General features: G+C 38.1%; 2 protein-coding genes across 2 annotated transcripts; both read left to right on the plus strand.

Annotated features, from left to right (window-relative positions):
- The first annotated feature begins 4,125 nt into the window (after positions 1 to 4,125).
- Positions 4,126 to 6,655, plus strand: LOC122073052 (RING-H2 finger protein ATL46-like). Its single transcript, XM_042637552.1, has one exon. The coding sequence runs from the start codon at positions 4,689 to 4,691 to the stop codon at positions 5,859 to 5,861; it is 1,173 nt and encodes a 390-aa protein (XP_042493486.1). The 5' UTR covers positions 4,126 to 4,688; the 3' UTR covers positions 5,862 to 6,655.
- A 4,415-nt stretch (positions 6,656 to 11,070) lies between these two features.
- LOC122074115 (RNA-dependent RNA polymerase 2) lies at positions 11,071 to 21,595 on the plus strand. The gene is made up of 4 exons (XM_042638959.1): positions 11,071 to 11,684; positions 16,767 to 18,673; positions 20,145 to 20,295; positions 20,408 to 21,595. The coding sequence occupies exons 1-4, from the start codon at positions 11,154 to 11,156 to the stop codon at positions 21,287 to 21,289; spliced, it is 3,471 nt and encodes a 1,156-aa protein (XP_042494893.1). The 5' UTR covers positions 11,071 to 11,153; the 3' UTR covers positions 21,290 to 21,595.
- Positions 21,596 to 21,905: the final 310 nt, after the last annotated feature.

Consider the following 21,905-nt stretch of genomic DNA (forward strand, 5'->3'; position numbering starts at 1 on the left):
ATGGAAGAGAGAGGGGAAGCCGGAGATAGCGAGGGAGAAGAAGAGTAACGGTAGAGCGTCGGGGCTGAATAGATTATATAAGACAACAAGTATAAATGGTATTGATTTAATCTAACGGTCTACCTTCGCTAGTATACTTAATTCCTAGATAACTTGCTACATTCTAATCATTTTTCCTATTATTTTTTAAGGTTTTCAGTTCTTGGAATCCCTAGGTTTCCTGTCGGCCTCAGTTTTTGCTGTCAGGCTAATAAATAAGGGGATTGGTGGGCACATTTATTTTGGGTTCCCAATCCTCCGATCATTGACACATGGGTGAGTGATGACACTACATGTCATGTGACCTCACCCAAAATGGGCCTGTAATTATGTGACAGACAAACTTGGGCTCCCATGGGCTGTAGAGTGGAGCCCATATTGTTAATTGTCAACTGACATCAAGTAATTTAACAACTATAATTCTCTGAGCCCAGCTTACTGAGGTCATTCAATGTGGTTCTAATAGGCTGGCTTTTTTTTTTTTTTTCCCCGGGAAAAGGAGTGTGTATATTCCCTCTGTCATTCTCTCCCCTTTGTTTTCATTCTTTTTTCATTAAATATGTGGGTCCTCTTTCTCTCTGATTAAATATGTCATTTTGCTATCTCCTATTGGTTGGGCATTAGATGTCACATAAAGTGGAAAACATGTAAGTTGCTTCCCATTTTTTTTAAGGTTTTGTTTAGTATAACCACGATTAATTACACCGACCCTAGCACCACAATGGTTAGAACCTCCATACAGTTTTTTTTTTTTTTGGTGAAAAAAAAAAAGAACTTCCATACATTATGAGAGTGGGTAACACTAATGACTAATGCAAAATATTTTAAAAAAATGAAAATAATTTGAAGTCAAAATACCTTTGCATTGTAAAAATAAAATAAATAAATTAATTAATAAATAAATCTGATCAAACCGCAATAAATGTGATGTGTGAAGAAATTCTTGGTTAACCGTCGGTGAAAGAAAACTCATCCAAAAATTACGTAATTTAGATGGATGTTGTGTTACCATAGTTAGCTTTTAAAGTTCATTAACAATTAATGTTAGCATTTTTTTTTTAATTTTTTGCTATTATAGCTTGAAAGGAAAGAGGTTCTCTAGGCTGCACAAAAGTATCTAGTATCTAGTGGCAGTTTGGATGGATCCTAACTCATTTCAAGGCTTTTTTTTGTGGGGGGGGGGTGAAACTCATCAAGTTTCATAATATTAGAAGTCGCAAAGTGATAGAATAGAGTACTAAAAAATCCAATACTACTAGGAGATATATACATATATATATAATTGAGTTTAAAATTTGATACATGGGCAACGGTAGGTTTCGGCACAATAGTCAAGTAATAAGGAAGATTAGCCACAATCTGAGCGATACTAACCACCGTACCCTACCACCCATAGGTGTCTGTCTATCTTACATCCTCAAAAAAAGGAACTACAGTGTGTTTTCTTTGACACTCTCAAGTGAGAGGTCAGATTATCTAGTCTTCCCGGGCCGAAATCATTTTTAGACAAAAGCTAATTTACGTACACTATGACTCTCCCAAACCCTACATTCACGAAAATCTTGTGCATTGAATACATCCTTTAAAATTTAATAGATAGCCAATTCAATCAATTTCCTAGATATCCAATGGCTTACATTACTACATCATCCTTCTACATGACCCAACTAAGAAAACCATCCAAAGGATCCCTAGCTAACAAGCCAAGTAGAAAAGCTTTCACCTTCTTCCTTTTTCCAACTTTACATCATATCCAACTAGATGGAGCCTTCTAGTGAAACTTAGGCATTCCTACTATGCTAATTACCAGGTTCTGAAGGTGATTTGGGGTAAATATTCTAATCATGACCCTCTAGACCATCAAATGAGATTCCTCATCTACAAGGCTTTTTTGTTCACTATGCTTAGGCCTAAAAATCTTTGGTTCCTATGCTTGGGATGATATTATATTGGTGATTAGGTGCATTCATTAGACAGTTGGCTTTCAATTAGATACCAAACATTGCTACAGTTATGTAACTAACTTTGTATGATATTTAATGATAATTTTTGACAAATTAACCAGATATGGAGTTGGTAGGTTTGGTTTGAGGGAAATTTAAAATGATAAGAATTCGACCTGATATGACATGATTCATTAAACTATAATATTAAAGTCCAAGTTGTGTGGCCCATTCAACTCATCCATGATAAATTTTACATCTCCATCAATAAGGTTTGGAATTAAATCCTTCTATTATCATTCATTTTGTTTAAATAATAATACCACATAATGATAGGGAGAAAGAATGATTCTGGATCTTCTGCGATGAGCAGTGAGTGGTAATGAAATTCAACGGCTGGGAGGGGGTCTCGGTATGCACCATAGTCATTGGATGTTCACTATCGGCTCACAATTCACTGTAGAGGATTTTTTGGTAGAAAGAATCTTGCCCATCTGGTGTTCCCTATGTCTAGACCCAGTTGTCCCTGTATGCATTGAATGCTTTCATTCTCTGATGTATCTGGGTATAAGGGGCATGGTCTAACGGAGTTCCTTTCCCCATAACAACATTACAACAATAAGAAAAGATTTTTATGAATCATCTCTAACCATTTTGCTAAATTAAGATGATTAAAGAAGTCATAACTTACAGTTCATAGCAAAGCATGAAGACAAATCTTTCCACAAAAAATAAAAAAGTATGAAGACAATCTTAATCAAAAGTAAACGGTTGTGCAATGGTGGTGTTGTGGACCATACAATCATGGCTTTCTTCCTTTATGCTCTCTAAAATGGTGATCTTTTCTTTCCCAACTTTGTCTTCCTCTATTGAAAATGAATGAATTTGGTAGGTATCTTATGTCCAAAACTCACTCAATTGACTTTCTACCCAAGATAAAATAAAGATCAAATTTACACTTAAACATGTTTATCCTTTGAAGGCACAGCATAAAATCATGGCCACAAGTAATTATCTCAGACAAGCACGTCACCATTCCTTAATTCCAAAATGGAGGTGGTGGGTAAACACTAAACACCCCCTAAATTGAACCCAAAAGAAGCCTTTATCAAAAAAAAAAAAAAAAAAAAAAAGAAAAGAAGCGTTGTGGGGTCATATTTATTGGGGGGCGATGTTCCAATGTCTCACTTATATACGTCATATTTAATCACCAATGACAAACCAAACCAAGTGTGTTAAAGTTCAGACCGAACCGATTGAAAATGAATGGTTCAATTTGGATCGAATCGAATCATTATCGGTTTGATTTTGGATTTGGGTTTTATGAAATCGTAGAAATCGAACTGATTGAAACCGAAAGACAGACCAAACCCAGTAAAAGTGGTCTGTATTGGGCTGATAAAAAAATGAACAAACAAAAAAAAAAAACCAGAATTTTTCCATTGATTTCCTTATATATACATGTAAAATCAAAATCGGACCAGACTAAACCCAATTACAAACTGATAAAAAATAGACTGAAACTAAATCCGACTGAACAATTTCCTTAAAAGTTTGGTTTTGGGTTGGCCTATTAACAGACCAAAGCTTATTAATCTGATAACAAATTAGACCAAACCAATTGATAAACTTAGGCAATTACTAAAAGAATAATATTCTATCAAATCAAGACTATCTGATTCGAATAGTTGATAATCAATGGACGAAGGTGTTTCTTTAATATTCTTTAAAAAAAAAAGAAAAAAACCTTTCTACTAGCTTAAAAAATTCTTAGACTTAGTATGCGAAAAGACCATGTTGCCCCATGCTTAATGCATTAGAGATGCTAACACATATCCTCTTATAGTTCCCACGTTGCCATAGGTGTTTTCTTGGGCCAGCAGGATAGGATTCTTTGACGATATTCTTATGTTGCCTGTGTTGAGATATTTATTTATTTTGATGTAAGGTATTAAAACTTGGATTAAGACTTAAAAGAAAGGGACCCAAGACCCAATTTTCAAGAGTAAATCTAGGAGAGACTTCCAACGAAACTTACATCTGTACCTCTAATCTAACGGGCAAGGGCCGTACGATTAGAATTACCATACTACCCCTCCAAGTATGAAAAGAACAAGAGCAGTCAGGCCTGAGACTGAATCCAAGGCTCTTTTTGGCATCCCATTCCCAGCCTTTAGAAGCTACTACCTGCCTTCTACCCACCTTTTCCCTACAATTATAAAACCAATTTTACAGGTTTTTTCTTCCAAGAAATTAAAACCCCCTCTCCAAAACCTGTCACTCTAGGGTTTCTGCTCCAACGCTGTCCAAGACAAGGCCTTCAAAGTTCAAAACAAAGTTAAAATGAGGTTCATTAATGGCGGATTTCAACTAGCTGAGGTAAGTGAACCGCAACCTTAACGTCTCCTTGGTCTCTTCTCTTGTACTTGCACAGTAAAATTTCGTGCTCCATTTGGGAAAAAAAAAAAGATGGTATTTTTGGATTAGAAACACCATCTTCAACCACTGGTTTGTTCTTAAATCTTGGAGAAGTTTGCTTTTCCAGTGTACCCATCTGCTAAAATGAATTGGGCCTCATCTTAGAGGAAGTTGTGGCTGATCTTTTCTTTTAAGCTCTTTCAAATTGAGAAGAAAATAAGTTGGTTTGGTTTCAAAGACAGGGAAATATGCTCTTTTCAGCTATACCCTCAAGAACTCTTGACTTTCATGTTGGAAAGGACAAAAGGATGGTGCTTTGAGCCTTCTCCTATTCATCCTAAGATGTCTTGGATTCAGTCTCAAATCAAGGGAAAAGATGGTCCTTTGACCTTTCCACCTGGTATTTCTCCTCCTCTTTCTTCTTCTTCTTCCTCATTCCCACCTCCTTATAATAGTGATTATCAGAAGGAATCAACCCCATCATCATCTGCTGGAAGAATCAGTCCAGCGGTTCTTTTTATCATAGTTATTCTAGCCGTTATATTTTTCATCTCTGGTCTACTCCACCTGCTCGTTAGATTCCTCATAAAAAAACCATCTCCCTCGTCAACCTCCCAGTCAAACAGGTACCCGGAAATGTCGGGCTCAGATGCTCTGCAAAGGCAGTTACAACAGCTCTTCCATCTCCATGACTCGGGTCTAGATCAAGCTTTTATAGATGCTCTCCCTGTTTTCCTGTACAAAGAGATAATGGGCTTAAAAGAACCCTTTGATTGTGCTGTGTGCCTCTGTGAATTTTCAGAACTAGACAAGCTAAGGTTGCTTCCCTTGTGTAGTCACGCGTTTCACATCAACTGTATAGATACATGGCTGCTATCAAATTCGACATGTCCTCTTTGCAGAGGGACCCTCTTCAGCCCTGGCCTTTCAATTGAAAACCCAGTTTTTGAATTTGATAATCCAAGGGAGGAGGATGGGCTTCCCAGCGAAAGAGAGGATAGGTACCCTTGTGGACAGAAAACAGGAGAAACAGAGGAGATTGTTGGTGAAAAGAGGGTTTTTCCTGTGAGGCTTGGTAAGTTCAGAAATTTGAACAATGGAGGAGGAGAAGGAGAGAGCAGTAGTAGTAATTTGGATGCCAGGAGATGTTATTCGATGGGTTCATTTCAGTATGTGGTTGGTGATTCCCATCTGCAAGTGGCCTTACGCCATGATAGAGATGGTGGTGGTGATGTGAAGATGGTGAAAGGGAGAGGACACAACGGGAATTCTTCAGTTGTTGGGGATATTGAGGGGAAGAAACTCAGTAGTAGAAGTAAAGGTGAGAGCTTCTCTGTTTCCAAGATCTGGCTTTGGTCCAAAAAGGGCAAATTCCCAATTTCTTCAGATTCTCATATGGGTGTTTCCTCTTCGTCTCTTAATGTTGGTTTGCCATGGCCTGAAAGAACTCAAGGTGTATGAAGGTATTTTATTTTCTATTTTCTTGATTATTCACTTCTCTCAATCCAATTACTGGTTGAGCTGTTATTTATATTTTCCTTCATTTTGGGATGCAAATGGGTCTGAGTACTTTCAGTGAAATACCAATCTTCCCTCCCCCCTCGCCCTCTTCTATTAATCCAATTTCTCTCTCTCTCTCTCTCTCTCTCATGTGATGATGAACTTCAATGAGTGTATGATATATCAAAGAAAAACCCATCTCTTGAGCTTAGAAAAGCAGAGCTGCAGTGGACTTTATGAAGTTTTTGAAATCAAATCAAAGCAGGAAAATTTGTTGGGCATGAGTATATGACCTGTCAGGTCAATAAGCAAAACTACTGTTGTTGTATAGTGTATAGTAATAAGATGTGGGCAATCCTAATTCCTATGAGATTTACAGTAAGGAATAAATAGTAAAGCTTTTCTCAGTTGCCTTTGGGTGCTTGGTTCTTTTCTAAATGTCTTTATGGAAAATCTTGCTTTTGTGGCCTTCTTGTTGGTTGTGTAAATTCCCATTTTGACTCTTACTTTTTCTGTTGTGTGGGATGGATGATATAATGGTGGGATCTGTGAAAAGTGGTGTGAAGGATTATTGTGATGGAAGCTATGATTGGAAATGTTTGTTTTCAGAATTGGGGAGGACTGAGGTTCCTGAGGAGGAAGGCAAGGGAAGAGTGGTGGTGTGTCATGGTGGATGTGGGCCTCCCATTGGTGCTCTTTCAACACCTTCTCCATCAGAAAAAATATATAAAATTCTTCTCTTTTTATTTTTCTTCTGTTGTGTGCTTTATGGCTTGTCTTTTCTTTTCCCTCTCTAAGAGTGGTCCGTCGGTGGAAATATATAACCCCCGCGGACCCCGAGAGAGAGAGAGAGAGAGAGAGAGAGAGAGACTCACTCACTGCCGCTCTCCAATAAGATCCAGATCCTCTCTAATCGATTGGGTGCCCAGCAAGGCATTTGATGGTTGGAAAAATTCGGACACACACCCCAACACATGGCATGCAACCTAGGTCTTCGTAGCCGTTAGGTGTCTTGTTGGATGCCCAATAATTGATCTTTTTTCCTCTGCAAGAGGGATTTAGATCCTGAGCCTAGTGTGCATGCGGCATGTGGGAGCCCTTTGGGGTGCATGCCCAGGTGTTGGGATGCATCCTCAAGGTTTTCCCAACTGTTAGATGTGGCTGGGCTCTCTTTGGTGTTAGAGAGGATAAGAATTGCTCCAAGGGGCCCCCAAAGCGTCGGTGGACATTGGATGCCCAATGTAGTTGGAGAGGATCAGAAATCCCTATTTGTTTTGTTTTTAGTTAAGGATAAAGAAGACTGTCAGGCTGTTCTTATGCAGCCTCGCAGTGATCTCTCTCCCAAATTAAGTGATGGGCGTGGTTGATAGAAGAGTCCATGATCTTGGAAGTTGTTGGGCAACTAGCAACATATTAAAAAAAAAAAAAAAAAAAAAAAAAAAAAAAAAAGGTTTTTTTTGATATATAATATATACTAAAGGTAGGGGTGTCAATCGGTCAGTCCGGCTTGGTTTCGGTGTGGGAAAGCTGAAATCGAAATCGAATCAATAAGGAAATTCTGGTTTCGGTTTGGTTTTGATTTCGGTGCGGTTGGGTTTTGGTTTGTCTTTGGTTTCTTAAATCGATTTGTAATCGGGTTGATTTTGGTTTTTGGTTCAGTTTGGATTCGACTTTCTATACAAATGTATATAAAACTATGTAAATTTTGATTTTTTTTAATAAATTTTGGAGTGTTTTGGTTGCTTACCGGTTTGGTTTCAGTTTCGGTCTGGGTTTTGAGTCGGTTTTGATTTGGTTTCGGGTTCATCCGGTTTTTGGTGCAGTTCGTTTTTGTTTTGGGGTTGCAATACTCCAAATCGAACCGAACCAATAAGGCTTTGGTTCGGTTCTGTCCGTGTTGTTATCGGTTTGGTCCAGTTGGTTTTACCGGTTCGGTTTAGGAATTGACACCCCTAACTAAAGGTAGTTGTTCAGTGATTTAAGTGATTACTGCTAAAGGTAGGTTAGAGTAAGATATCAGATATATTCTATATTCTCTTAGTATGGTTCAAAATCTCATTAATTAACAATTAGTCAATTACTGGCTGAGTGATTGGCTGATAGATTATGCAAATAAACAAATCAGAAGCCTCAAATGGAGAACACCAAAAGATTTGAAAGGAGAGAGAACTTACCTTTCCTGGATATTAAATTACTCGTCATTGGAAAACCCAAAATTAAATAGTCTCTTGAAGGAGGGACCATCTTGATCATTGTTATGAGGAAACAGTCTGAACCTTAAAAAAGTGATTTTTTATTTTAATTATTATTATTTCTTTATATTATTTTGAATAGGGAATAAGATAGAATCAGGAATTGGATTTCCATCCAATTCAATCAAATCATTTAATTTAATTTAATTCAACAATTGATTAAAAAAAAAATTCTAAACAATTAGATCAAATAAACTCCTGATATTGATATGTAATGATCCAGACTAATTAATCCAAAAATGATATAGGAAACCAAGCAATGTTTTTTAAGATTTTCAGTCGATGCTTTTAGTGTTGGGATTAGATTTGTCTTGTATGCCGTAGATTCACATATTTATTACTAGGATTGTATTTGTAATTTGGCTGGGTTTTAGATCCATATGATATATATATATATATATATATGTGGAAGTAGAATTATAATTGTGTGCAAATTAGGGTTTTGTGTTTCCTAGATAGTGTCTTTGTCAGGAAAACCTAACAAGTAAGGTCAGCATATCACATTTTGAGGTGAAAAGTGGTGTACAGAGTTTTTCAAGTTTAATGGAATATCTCTGTTATTCTCGAGTGAATGCAAACATTCGTGGCTAATTGCATTAAATTACTCGAGTTATGCGTGATTGTTTTTATTTCTCAGTGTTTGCTTTCTTCACCCACTTGAAATTTTATGATAATTTGGGGCCAAGGAGTCACAATGGGGATTTGGAGGTAAATTCATGGCTAGAGGGGCTATACAAGTAGCCTTTAGATAAATATCTTCTTGCCTTTCATGCCCCTTAAAGAAAGCAGATTTAGCAACCAATTTTAAAATTACCACCTCATTATTGCCTTCAATAAATCCACAATTCTGCCCAAGTTATAAGGAGGAGATATTACCCTCAACCGAAGGTGTAGCGCCTACAACATCAATTTTCTTCCTCTAATCAGACTTTTCTCTTTGAAGTGGTTGTTTGGTAGGAGCTCCACCACAAAGGGTAGTCGAATGACCAAAGACATACACTACAACGTGGAGTTTTCCAATCATATTTGACTTCTTGATTGTAAATTTGACCATCCTCATCTCTAATAGTCAAATCGTAGGGCTATCACAATCGACATTAACTTCAACACAAAGCCTTGCAAAGGAAAGCCTCTCCATAATCTTCGTCCTCACATTTGAAGAAATTGGATGCCCAATTACACCGTCAGTAGCTCTTAGACCCTCCAAAGACCAGAAGTGAAAGGGGAGATTTGAAAGACTAATCCAAACCGGAGTTGAACTGAGATATATCCTTCCCAAGGAGACTTCTTTGCACTAAGATTGAAGAACAAGAGGCTTCTTTAAACATACCAAGGACCTCCTTCTAAAATTTTATCCCCATCCTCCTGTAAATAAAATCTGAAAATGAAGACACCACTCTCCAGTAGATTAACATTCGCATTACCTGAAATTTGCCACTACTTAAGAAGAGTCTCCTTTGTGCAATGAAAAGAAGGTCTTTTTCCAATTAAATGTTCAGCTTAAGCATTCTTCCATCAACTAATCTCCCCCGAAACAGCTTCAATAGGACAATTAGCAACTCTTTGGTCACCCACCATAACTAGATCAATGGATTACCAAAAAAAAAACAAAACCATAACCAGATCAATGCACTTGAGTTCAAAGCCGTCCTTATTCCTCCAAGCACCCGGAGAGAAAAAGACACGAATGGAACTCCATGAACAACATTCTCCTTCACATTTGATAATTCCCCTCTCTCGGAATAAGAATTTTTTAAAGCCTTCCTTTCAGAGGAATGAGGAACTCCAACAAAAATTTGCACCTCCTCTAACACTCTCATCAGTAGAAAAATGGTCATCAGAGCTGGCCGAATCTACCTCATGGCCAATAGCCGCAACTATTGGCCTAGAGACCATTAGAGAAATCACAAAAAACCTTCAACCTTCCTCAGAATCGCCAGGGCTTCTCTCTCCTCACCTCACCATATTTTTTGTCCAAACCTTTGGATGATTTCATTTTCCATCATGTATTCACTGAGAAATCACTATAGGTAACAACATTTGTTTAGTGTAGTTGGTGAACTGTGATGTGCAAAACACCCATCCTCACTAGAAGGTCTTAAGTTCGAGCCTCTTGGCTGTTACCTTGTTCCCTCCCTACTTATCAAAAAATTCTTTTTTGGATTGATTTTGGACCAAGGTATGTTGGGATCAGCTGGACCCAGACGAACCAACCATTAACCAAACCAAATGAAACCGATAAAAAAAAATGATTATGAGATTATAAATTGGTGAATTGATTATTCATTTTTTACAATATTAGTGAGGATATTTTTTTGTTGTAAAGGGACTTGTTATAAATCAATGAATATAAGGTTACGAATAGGGAATTGTAACAATACTTCTATTGATTTCCTTGTTCATTATACAAAATTAGTTATATAATTAAATGAATGATTGGATAATAGGGTTCATTTTGTGATTTCAATATTAGTTATCTTCTTAGTAATTAATTATCCATTGGTTTCGATATTAGCTATCTTTCCCTTACAATGATAAACCATGATTTAATCACAAATTTAAAGTGTTCTTAATCACAAATTTAAAGTGTTTTCGTTAAATCTTTCGTCGAGTTATGTATGTAAAATTTCATTGTGGTTTAAATTCAATAATAAACCAAACAAAATCGGTATTGATCCGATATTGAAAAACCAAAATCGAAACCGAAGTTTCTTAACGGATTGATTTTGATCTTCCTCATTCTTAGATCAAAATCAATTCAACCTGATTGAAACCAAATCGAACCGACTGATTGACACCCCTGCTGGGCCATAAACGGGTCTATCTGGCCATTGGTCGGACCGTATCCATCAGTACTGATCTGTAAAATCGTAATGATTTCCCTGCAAAAGTAAAACCTCACTACACAAGCACGGCCAAGTGAACATTTTCGAAGCGCGAAAAAACAAACTCACAAAACAACGGTCTTCGTCTCTTACAGTGTCCCTCTGTGCTCACAGCTATGGCTGTTGGTAGAGCCACAGTAAGGGTTTCGAAGATCCCCTTGACAGCCTTGGCTAAAGATCTCTTCGATTTCTTCGAGGCTATTCTCGGCAAGGGCTCTGTGTACGCATGTGAGATTGCAACAGAGCGAAAGAACTGGAAGTCGAGAGGTTTTGGTAGAGTTCAATTCGAGACTATTGATGCGAAAAACACTATTAATCTCATATCCGAGCAACATAAACTTGTTTTCAAAGGTACCCACTTGGAGATATCACCGTCTGTTGAAGAGATCATTATTCGTCCGGTAGAATCCCGGAATCGAGTTAAGAATGGGGTTTTACATGTGGGTTACTTGGTTGGTGAGCATCGTATGAATGTTCTCGAGTCTTGGAAGGGTGTCAAAGCGGAGATTATGCCAGAAAGGGGGAAGATTGAGTTTTGGGTTGTTGAGGGCGTGGAATGTTACAGGTTAGAGGTTCAGTTTGGGGATATTATGGCTTCCTCTGGGTATCGTTTGGGAGGAAAAGAACCAAATGCACTTCTCGTGGAGGTATTTTTGTTCATTAGATTGCAATTTTGCTTGTAATTTTCGTCTGGATTGGTTTTTGTATGAAATATATGTGATATCTCACTGGGTTTGTTATATTTTGCTGACAATTTCTTTGTCGAGATCAATTTAAAAAATTATCCTCCTTTGTTTTTGGAATTTCTTAATTAATTTACTAGTATTAGGTTTCCCGTATGAAAAATTAAAGTTCTTGTAGAATAAGAAAACTTCTAAGTATATCCTACATACTACCAAAAACCAATTGCACACCATCATGGCCACAGTAGGCCTAAATTTCATTTTGTTGTTTCAGTTGTTTCTAGGATCCATAAACTAGATGGGAGTTACTCCCAGATGTTAGAGGCGATATGGACTTTTGCTATTTATTTCATAAAAAATAACTTAAGAATTCACGAAGTTGCCAAATGGTAGCTATAGTGGGAATCCGTTGGGCGCCCTACTAAAGAAGTGACAGATTAAGCCCCTAGTCGAGTTAAGGCTTCTGTAAAGAGCAGAAGCAAGAAAAAGGGAGGAGAGTATGGAACATTCACTGAAGTTGGGTTTGCCTCCAACACCATTGAAGTCTTTGGTCCAGGCTTGATTGCAAAAGTTCGGGCGAATAAACTCAGACTGGACTGGTCTCAAAACCATTTGCATCAAATCTGAGATTAATCTCATAACTTCCAACCATACGGTGGAAAGATATACCTTCGTTACTGCTACTAATTTGTGAGATGATTGGTAAATCTCTATGCCCTCCCTCCCTGGCCTCTTTTTTATAATGAGTTATTCCAACTAGACATAATATTATAAGAACAAATAGAATGTTATGTAAGCTTTTGTACCTTGGAGTACCAGAAAAAGGAAAAAATAGAAAGAATTTTTTTTGAAGTACAGAATTGATCTCAACACGCAATGTAGCACATTATTTGCATTAAAGATGGATTCTTCTTCTTCTCTCTTTATTTATTTATATTTTTAAGATGGATTATGCTTTGATTGCTTATATTTGATGATCTCCATATGTTTCAATTTTATTGAGCCTAAGATTCAAGGTTTTGTTTTTCTCATAAGCAGCATTTACTAACCACATTGAAAATAGAATTAATTATGTGATACATGATGCTGGAACATGTGACTACTTGGACAGAAATTGTGAGCCATTCGATGTTATTTTGCATGGTTTAGCTATGGGTGACAGTCATGAATATGTCCCTGGATGTCGGATCCATTTGATAGGATATTGAGACTCAGCTATAATGGATTAGCCAATTAGATATGTGGGCCCATCACATGTTGCAATATCCTATGATGACTAAGCAGGCAAGCTAGTAATTTAGGTGCATCCTTCACTAATATCAAATATGGAAAATATATAGAAATGAAAGAATGCATTATGCACTTGGAAGATGTAACCAAGAGCCAATGCCTAAGATTAGGAAGGCATGGACATAAATGATTTGGCAACTGGAATAAACAACAAACAACATACCATACAAGCTCATATCCATGTTAGCAGAGTTTGAGGAATCAGAATCAGATTGGCCGATCTGGAATGGTATGGAAGCCAATTCTAGGATGACTTATGGCCGCTTTTAGGGTTTCCTTCACCGATTTTGGCTGATATGTAAAGAAATGGGATCAGAATCGATGGCGACCGATTCGGGTCCCAATTCTGCTCCCAATTCCAAGCTCTTGAACCCTGGGGGAGGATCTACCTAGTTGAAGGAGCTGACTCATACTTATATACTCAGACCCATGTCAGTGTTGTGTTTGTTTCTTGCACTTGTACTTTGGGTTAAACAAGGGGTTCTGGTTTTACAGATTAGATTTTTCCCATTCTGTTAAGGAGATTAAAAAAATAATAGTTACCCCAATTGGTATTATTTAGGCTGGGCTTGTGCAGAATCATGTTTCCAGTTGTGTGTGATGTGAGGGATAGGATTGGGCGGTCATGGGGTAGGTGTCGTGAATAACTGACCCTTTCAAAAGTATTGCCAAACCTTAACTGGCCTTCCCCAGTGAACATGCATGCAGCTAATTAGTTTTACAAGGTAACCAGAACAGGTACCTATGGGGTGAAATGGGCGGGGAGTAATGTAGGACTAGTTATGAAAACTCAAACTAGACACAAACAGCAGGAACTTTTAAACCAAAGAACAACCAAACCATCTCCAACATATGAACAATAGAATACTAACAAGACTGAAATAACTAATCAGATATCAGTCCTATCGATCTCAAAATTCTAACAATTAGTAGCTGATGATAACCAGAAAATTCAGGGACAGAATGATAGGAAAACAATAACCAAAGTAAGGCTCAAACTCAGAACAAACAACCCCAACAGTTCTGGCCAGATCTGGGCAGAAAACCAATCGGCCAGAACAGGAGATTTCTCAGATCTCCCAAATCCCTGGTCTGATCAAGCTCAGACTAGGATCGATTCCTCTTCTAGAGGAGTCCAACACTCGATCAAAAATCCATGGCCATCGGATGGCTGTAACTCCCAGAACAGAGAAGGGTGACGGGAGAAAACTGAGATTACAAACCCAGAAATTGAGAATCCAGTTAGACCTCTTACGTGAATCGATGGACCTTGTAAATAGCTTGAGAAGAAGAATAAATAAACTTGAAAGGACCTCTTGGACTTCCCGCCGCAAGGAGTCAATTGGATCAAACACCAATCCCACACTTTGATAAAACACAAAGCACACTCAGAGAGAAAAACGCAGAAGCATTCCTTTTTCATTCATAAAAATTGTGGGCTTATTGGGAGCCCTCTCCTTTATTTATAATGATGGGGGAAGTGCTTACAAAAAATAGAAACTCAAAAGCTTCTTAAAATTGAGTTACTAAACTACTAACATGTAGTTACTAAAACTGAAAATTGTAAACAACTAAAATTAGAAACTATCTAAAAGCAGGAATTAGAAACTAATTAAAGGACTGAAATTAGAAACTAATTAACAATCTAATAACCCCCATCACTAGCCCAAATCGTGGGCCATAATGGACCAGATCTGGTCGACCCATTCAGCCACTTGGGTCGACCTTATTCTTCCTCCTAGAATAGACCTTCGGTGCTGCATCAGGGAGGGTACCATACCCAACTCTAACCTGATTTGGGTCATACCATTTTGAAACATTATGATGGGGTGGACAGAGTCGTTATGTGCCATAATCGGAGGTCAAAAAGCTGCAGCACTGGTCAAAAGAAGATTCTTGGACTCAAGTTCCTTTTCTGAAACTGATGAATAATAAAATTAGAGTACATTATTCCTCAATGAGAATTCCCGTTGAATGAAGATAAAGCCCAACGTATGCCATAAAAGCAAAAATAACTGTATTCATGTGTAACGTTTTTTTTCCCCCACTTAGGATCTTGCCAGTCAATATTCTTATTCAGTGCTCAAAAGTGTGAAGAATGATCTGTGGCAGTTGGAGCACCAAGCATGGAGTCGATGGCTCCAAAACCTTGATGCCTATTGGACTACCAACCAATGAAAATAGGACCTTAAAGGTTTTCAGAACTAAGAACTTAGATATGATAACTCAAATCTAGTGTAGAGTAAGGAAAAAATGGGAAATTTACGTGTCTCAATATGTGATTACAGCCTTATTTGAACTAATTTAGCGGGTATCTTTAGCAGGCTGTCTGTGCCTACGAACTATGGGATATGAACATCTTAGGGCTTTGCTTTAAGGTGATTTTCTCGAGCATTAATTCGGGGTTAGAAATATTGTTTTTGATAAATGTCTAATGTCTATGTAATCACATAAAGGCTGAGACTAGAAACCAAGACAGAATCTAGCACTGCAGGTAAGGAATTAGGTCCAAAACTGGAGAAAAATAATAACCAATCCAATAAGAATAAGATCTGGTCCAAGTTTAGGTCAAGTGGTCTAGATGGGGTGAGGAATAGTCCAGCGATTCATATTCTGATGTTATTATAGGGTCAGATCCAGAATTATAAGGAAATCACAGAATTAGTAAGTAGATGAACAGAAACCACAATTTAGTCATTTATAGAAATAGCAACTAAGAACCAGAAATAGCAAGTGTGATCCAACTTAGAAACATAGAGTAGATTTAGTAACTAAGGAGACAGAAATGACAAGCGAATCAGAATTAGCAACATGCAGAGAAATAGTAAGTAAGGATGGAAACCATGTTATAACAGCATCCAGAAATTAACAGTGAACTTCCAATAAAACTTCAAATTGATGGAAAGAGTTGTTTGCTAAACCAGCACTAGAACTTGATCTGAATCTTTGAAGAAAACTACTGGTAGTTAGCAATCAGCATAATAACTTCAGATGACAAAGTATAACAGGGAAACTAAGGTTTGCAGGATGGAGAGAAAGTAGAGATCTGACCTTTGATTGAATGAAGAAGAAAAAGATAGGAAAAGAAGGATATGGATTAGGCTTCTCACCTATATCTTGACCAGCATTTCACCAGTCCATCTTGGCATCCCAGCAAAGCTGCGGTGCATCTCACAAGAGCACTCTGCATCTCACCGAAAATTATATGCATAAACCTTAGGGTTTAGAAAATAAACAACATAGGGACCCACCCATGCCTGGCTTAGGTAGTCCCTTACAAGTTACAACTTAGGTTTTCTCAAAATAGAAACTAAACATCTAATTTCGTATAGGCCTTAAATCCCTCATATTTGGGCTTATAAAATTGGCCTATTACAGTAGAAAACTCAAATGTACTAAGCCCATGACCTCTATAACCCATTGGACACCTAAAGTTGAGTCTAACTTGAACCAATACTGAACCATTGGTTCAGATTGGCCTTTAAAACTGAACACTAAACCCAAAACAATAGCCTCTTTTCTTCTCTTCTTGCTGGAATTCTGCGTCAATGTCATTCTGCACAAATGAAAATCTATGAAGAAATGCTGTGCTTCAATCCAACACGCATGAGGGTCGACAATTGAGGACTCATCTTCATTTTTATTTATTTATTTGTTTTCCCTTAATCTTGGTGCTACCTATATACATCATCAGTGTCAGCATGTTAAACCATCCTTTAGATGAATTTATCTTATTCTGTAACTGTAATTTCACAGCTTAGATATGCTCCAAAGATCTACCAGAAAATCTATGGACCTACTTTGGCTTCAAAGTTTAGCAATGACCGGTACCATATATGCAAGGAAAATTTTGAATTTGTTTGGGTTCGGACTACAGATTTTTCAGTTTTAAAGTCCATTGGGCAATCATCATCACTCTGTTGGGACCTCAAGGAAGGATTATTAACTTCAGATATTCTTTCCAGTTTCCCATGTTATAGAGAAGAGGTGGGGAATCTCATTTTGGAGCAAGAGGATCAGTTGGATTGCAAATCTGAGCTTGTTCCACTCATAAATTGCCAAGAAGATTCAAAGTTAGCATATGAAATCATTTTCCAGCTCAATTCCCTCATTCATACAAACAAAATTAGTCTTAAATCCGTGGATGCTGAACTAATTGATCTTCTAAGTGAATTAACAACAGAGACAGCTGATATGATTCTTCAGGAGTTGCATAAGAAGTTGTCTACATGTTTTGAGCCCATGTCATTTATTCAGAGCCAGCTAAGTAGCTCAAGGAGAAAGCGGAAAAGTATATCATCATCCCAGAGCAAGCTAAGAAAGGATCATATAATGAGTTGTCATAGAGTCTTCATTACCCCTTCAAAGATTTACTGCATGGGGCCTGAGCTTGAAAATTCCAATTATGTTGTTAGGCATTATGCTGCATATGCTTCTAACTTTGTGAGAGTTACTTTTGTTGAAGAAGATTGGACAAAGCTACCTTCTGATGCCATTTCAGCAATTATTGAGCAAGGTATTTTTTCAAAGCCCTATAGAACTAGAATATATCATCGGGTACTTTCGATACTTCGAGATGGGATTAAGATTGGGTCTAAGAGATTTGAGTTTCTCGCCTTCTCTGCAAGCCAACTCCGTTCAAATTCAGTTTGGATGTTTGCTTCCAATGATTCTCTTAGAGCAGAAGACATTAGGGAATGGATGGGTAATTTCAACAGGATCCGCAGTGTGTCAAAATGTGCTGCTAGAATGGGTCAGTTATTCAGTTCTTCTAAAGAAACATTGAATGTGTCACCACAAGATGTTGAGATTATTCCTGATATTGAAGTTACAACCGATGGTATCCAGCACTGCTTTTCAGATGGAATTGGAAAAGTTTCTCTTTCCTTTGGCAAAGAAATTGCTTTGGAGTGTGGACTGGAGCAGGGGCGTACTCCTTCAGCTTTCCAAATTAGATATGGTGGCTATAAAGGTGTTATAGCTGTTGATCGTAGTTCTTTCCGGAAGCTATCTTTGAGGTTGAGTATGTCAAAGTTTCATTCAGAAGATAGAATGCTGAATATCACCAGTTGGAGTGAGTCTATGCCATGCTATTTGAACCGAGAGATCATTTCCCTGTTGTCTACATTGGGAATTGAGGATGAAAAGTTTGAGAAAATGCAACATGAACAGATCCGCCTTCTGGATGAAATGTTAACAAATAGGGAGGCTGCTTTGGGTTCTTTGGCATGCATGGGTAAAGATTGTAACACTGTTCTTACAGAAATGTTGCTAAATGGTTATGAACCAAGTGTGGAGCCTTTCCTCTCAATGATGCTGATAGCTCATCGTGAACACCAGTTGTCTGATTTAAGAAGCAAGTGCCGGATATTCGTCCCGAAGGGCAGGATCCTAATGGGATGTTTGGATGAGACTGGCATGTTAGACTATGGGCAAGTTTATGTCCGAGTCACCATGACAGAGGCAGAGAAGCGGTCTGATGATCATGGTTTCTTTCAGAAAGTGCGCCAGACAAAAACATCTATAGTAATGGGGAGAGTAGTAGTTACAAAAAACCCTTGCCTCCACCCTGGTGATATCAGAGTACTACAGGCTGTCTATGAAGAGGCATTAGAAGAGAAGGGTTTGGTTGATTGTCTTGTCTTCCCTCAGAAAGGAGAAAGGTATATAACTGTTTCCAAATCACCTCTTGATTTTCTATTTATTTATTTATTTATTTTTTGGTTTTGTCCCAGAAGCCATCTGGTTTGACTAATGGATGGACAAAAATCGGGTTCTAACTGTACTACAACAATAACAAACTGAGCCTTATCCCAACTTAATGAGGTTGGCTACATGGATCCAGACATATTAACAACAATGATAGATGAATGATGAAAAAAGCAATATGAAGAGAGAGAGATGAAAGAGGAAAGTTGCAAAGTAAGAGGAGAGAGAACACAGCCCAGAAAGACAGGAGAATCTCAGTAAATAGGGTCGGCCATATGGACCCGTGCTCTCCAATAGGCTCTATCCGAAAATCTCAGCTAAATAGGGTTCTGACTTCTAACTGTACTCTTTCACATTAATTTATGGGCTGGCCACCGCACTAGCTATGCATTCACATAGAACATCTGATTAGTCCCACCAAGATTCTTATTCCAAATTGTAAGCTACTCAGTAATGGATAACCAGAATACAAGAAGAGAATGGAGAAGAGGGAGTAATATGTGAATCTCTATCGCCGGCCACTAATCTTACACTAATACTTGTCCCAATCATTCCAGAAATAGGAAATCTAATTGCAATAGGAAACACTAACCTAATTACATTAGGAAACTAAAACTATCATAGAAACTTGGATAAGAATACTTAGTAAATGACAATATAAGATAAGATGAGGGAGCATCCCACGCTAACACAAATAATCAGATCATGTGATCTCTGCAGCCAAGAAATTATTAGGTGGTCAGTCACCCAAAACAAGGTTGGAAGGTTGATCTTTTCTTTTCCCTTTTTTTTTTTTTGGGGGGGGGGGGGGGAGGGGTTGGGGAACGGGATGAATGGTGTATTGCTGAATATCTGCATCATGTGGATGGTGGTAACCCTGTACAGAAGGATCTTTTATTTTCTCTGATTGCAAACTGCTTATCCAATGTCTCCGGGATGAATGGTATATTGCTGAATATCTGCATCATGTGGATGGTGGTAACCCTGTACAGAAGGATCTTTTATTTTCTCTGATTTCAAACTGCTTATCCAATGTCTCCTCAATCACATATATGTAAGTTCTTCCATAAGTTTGAACTCTTGGTGATCATGTAGTTGTATGAAACTGATCCCAGTGTAGTTTGACTCCATTGTGGTTTTCTAGGCACTAAATATGGTTGTTTATAGAGCTGTCATTTTGATTCTTAATGTAGTCCTTGATCAGTTTAATTTCTGGTATATGATCCTTTTCCAAAACAAACTATTTCAAAATCTAATTACTATGCATGGTCTCTGTGTTGGACCCTATGACACTAATTGTTTGGAAAATCACTAAGAGATTGGGAAGGGGGAATTGTTGGATCTCTCCCTAATTATTTTTAAACCATGTATGTGACATTGTAAAATAGTAGCTAAGGTTTCTGTTTATTAATGATGTATCCACAGGCCTCATCCAAATGAATGCTCTGGTGGTGATCTTGATGGTGACCTATATTTTGTATGCTGGGACGAAAATCTCATCCCATCAAAAGCGGATGCACCAATGGACTACATTGCACGGAGGCCACGTCTCATGGATCATGAGGTGACCTTGGAGGTAATGTTGAACTGGAATGTAGTTTCTATTATTTGGGGAATCTAGATGAGATTCTTGTTGCATGGTATAGCTCCACCTTTCTGTCTTACCCCTATTTTACCAAATTTGGCAGGAAATTCAGAGATTCTTTGTTGATTACATGATCAATGACACTCTTGGTGTCATCTCAACTGCACATCTAATTCATGCAGACCGTGATCCAGCTAAAGCCCGGAGTCCCAAATGCCTTCAGTTGGCAACCCTTCACTCCATGGCCGTGGACTTTGCAAAGACAGGTGCACCTGCAGAGATGCCAAGAGTACTGAAACCAAAGGAGTACCCTGACTTTCTGGAGAGGGGAGATAGGCCCATGTACATTTCCCGTGGAATATTAGGGAAGCTCTACCGTGCCACTCATGATTCAACACACAATCATGAGCTCAATGTTGTCCGCTCAGAAAAGGTCACTCAATCTTTTTACGACCATGATCTTGAAGTGGAAGGATATGAAGATTTTCTAGAAATTGCTGGAGGTCATAAAAAGTTATATGCGGACAAGTTAAGTGCTCTAATGAATTATTATGGGGCTGAAAGTGAAGATGAGATACTGACGGGTAATTTACGGAACCGTTCAGCATTTTTGCAGCGGGATAAAAGGAGATACGGGGAAATGAAGGACCGAATTTTGATCTCAGTCGGAAGTCTACATAAAGAGGCCAAAGGATGGTTCCGTAGTAGCTGCAAGGAGCATGAGCATAAGAAGATGGCATCTGCATGGTATCATGTGAGTTACCACCCGGATTATTGTCAGGATGGTGTCAACTACCTGAGCTTTCCCTGGATCTTAGATAAAATTCTGCTGGAAATAAAATCTGAGAAAAAATTATCAACTCGGGAAGTACTGGCACGTAAAACTCCTTCAGAGCCTGTGCCTGAGCCTGCTACTGATGTTTATGATGCTCCTGCTCTTAAGGATGCTACTAATGCCACTACCGTACCGTGCACCAATGCTTGAACTGATGCACAGAGCTGAAAGTCTATTGTGGTTACCTAGTGGGCATCGATGAATGTCATAACCACACTTGAAGTATGCCAATACCTCTACTACTGGAAGCTGCATGTAGTGAAGCAGGAAGTTCATAGAGCGAGGAATCACTTCACAATCTCCATTTTGCATATCTTCTAATGGTTGCATGATGTGCATATCATAATTTAGTGTAAACAAACAACTGATGAATCCAAGTGATAGATAGTTGTGTGTGAAGTAGAAGATTAAGATTTTAACTAGTTGGCTTCTACACATGGAACCATTTCACTTGTCCATTTTAGCAGTCATATCCAGACTTGAGAAGACCGCGTAAACCATCTCAAGTGATTTTGGGTGAGGAATCTCTTTAATGGGCATCTAGACCTATTTTTAATTGGCAGTTTGAGATCTATAAATAGTAATCGTACATATAAATATATTACCAACTGGGTATTTTCTGAACGGAGCTTGGTTGAAATTTCATTTATTGGGTCCAACATAATTATTCTAATGGATAATATTAATATTGATCCCCCAAAATGGATCCACTTAAGAATTTTACTTCAAGCTCCAAATTTTTAAGGTTCAATCAATCTTTGAAACG

Source organism: Macadamia integrifolia, chromosome 3 (assembly GCF_013358625.1).
Source record: "Macadamia integrifolia cultivar HAES 741 chromosome 3, SCU_Mint_v3, whole genome shotgun sequence".
Classification (NCBI taxonomy): domain Eukaryota; kingdom Viridiplantae; phylum Streptophyta; class Magnoliopsida; order Proteales; family Proteaceae; genus Macadamia; species Macadamia integrifolia.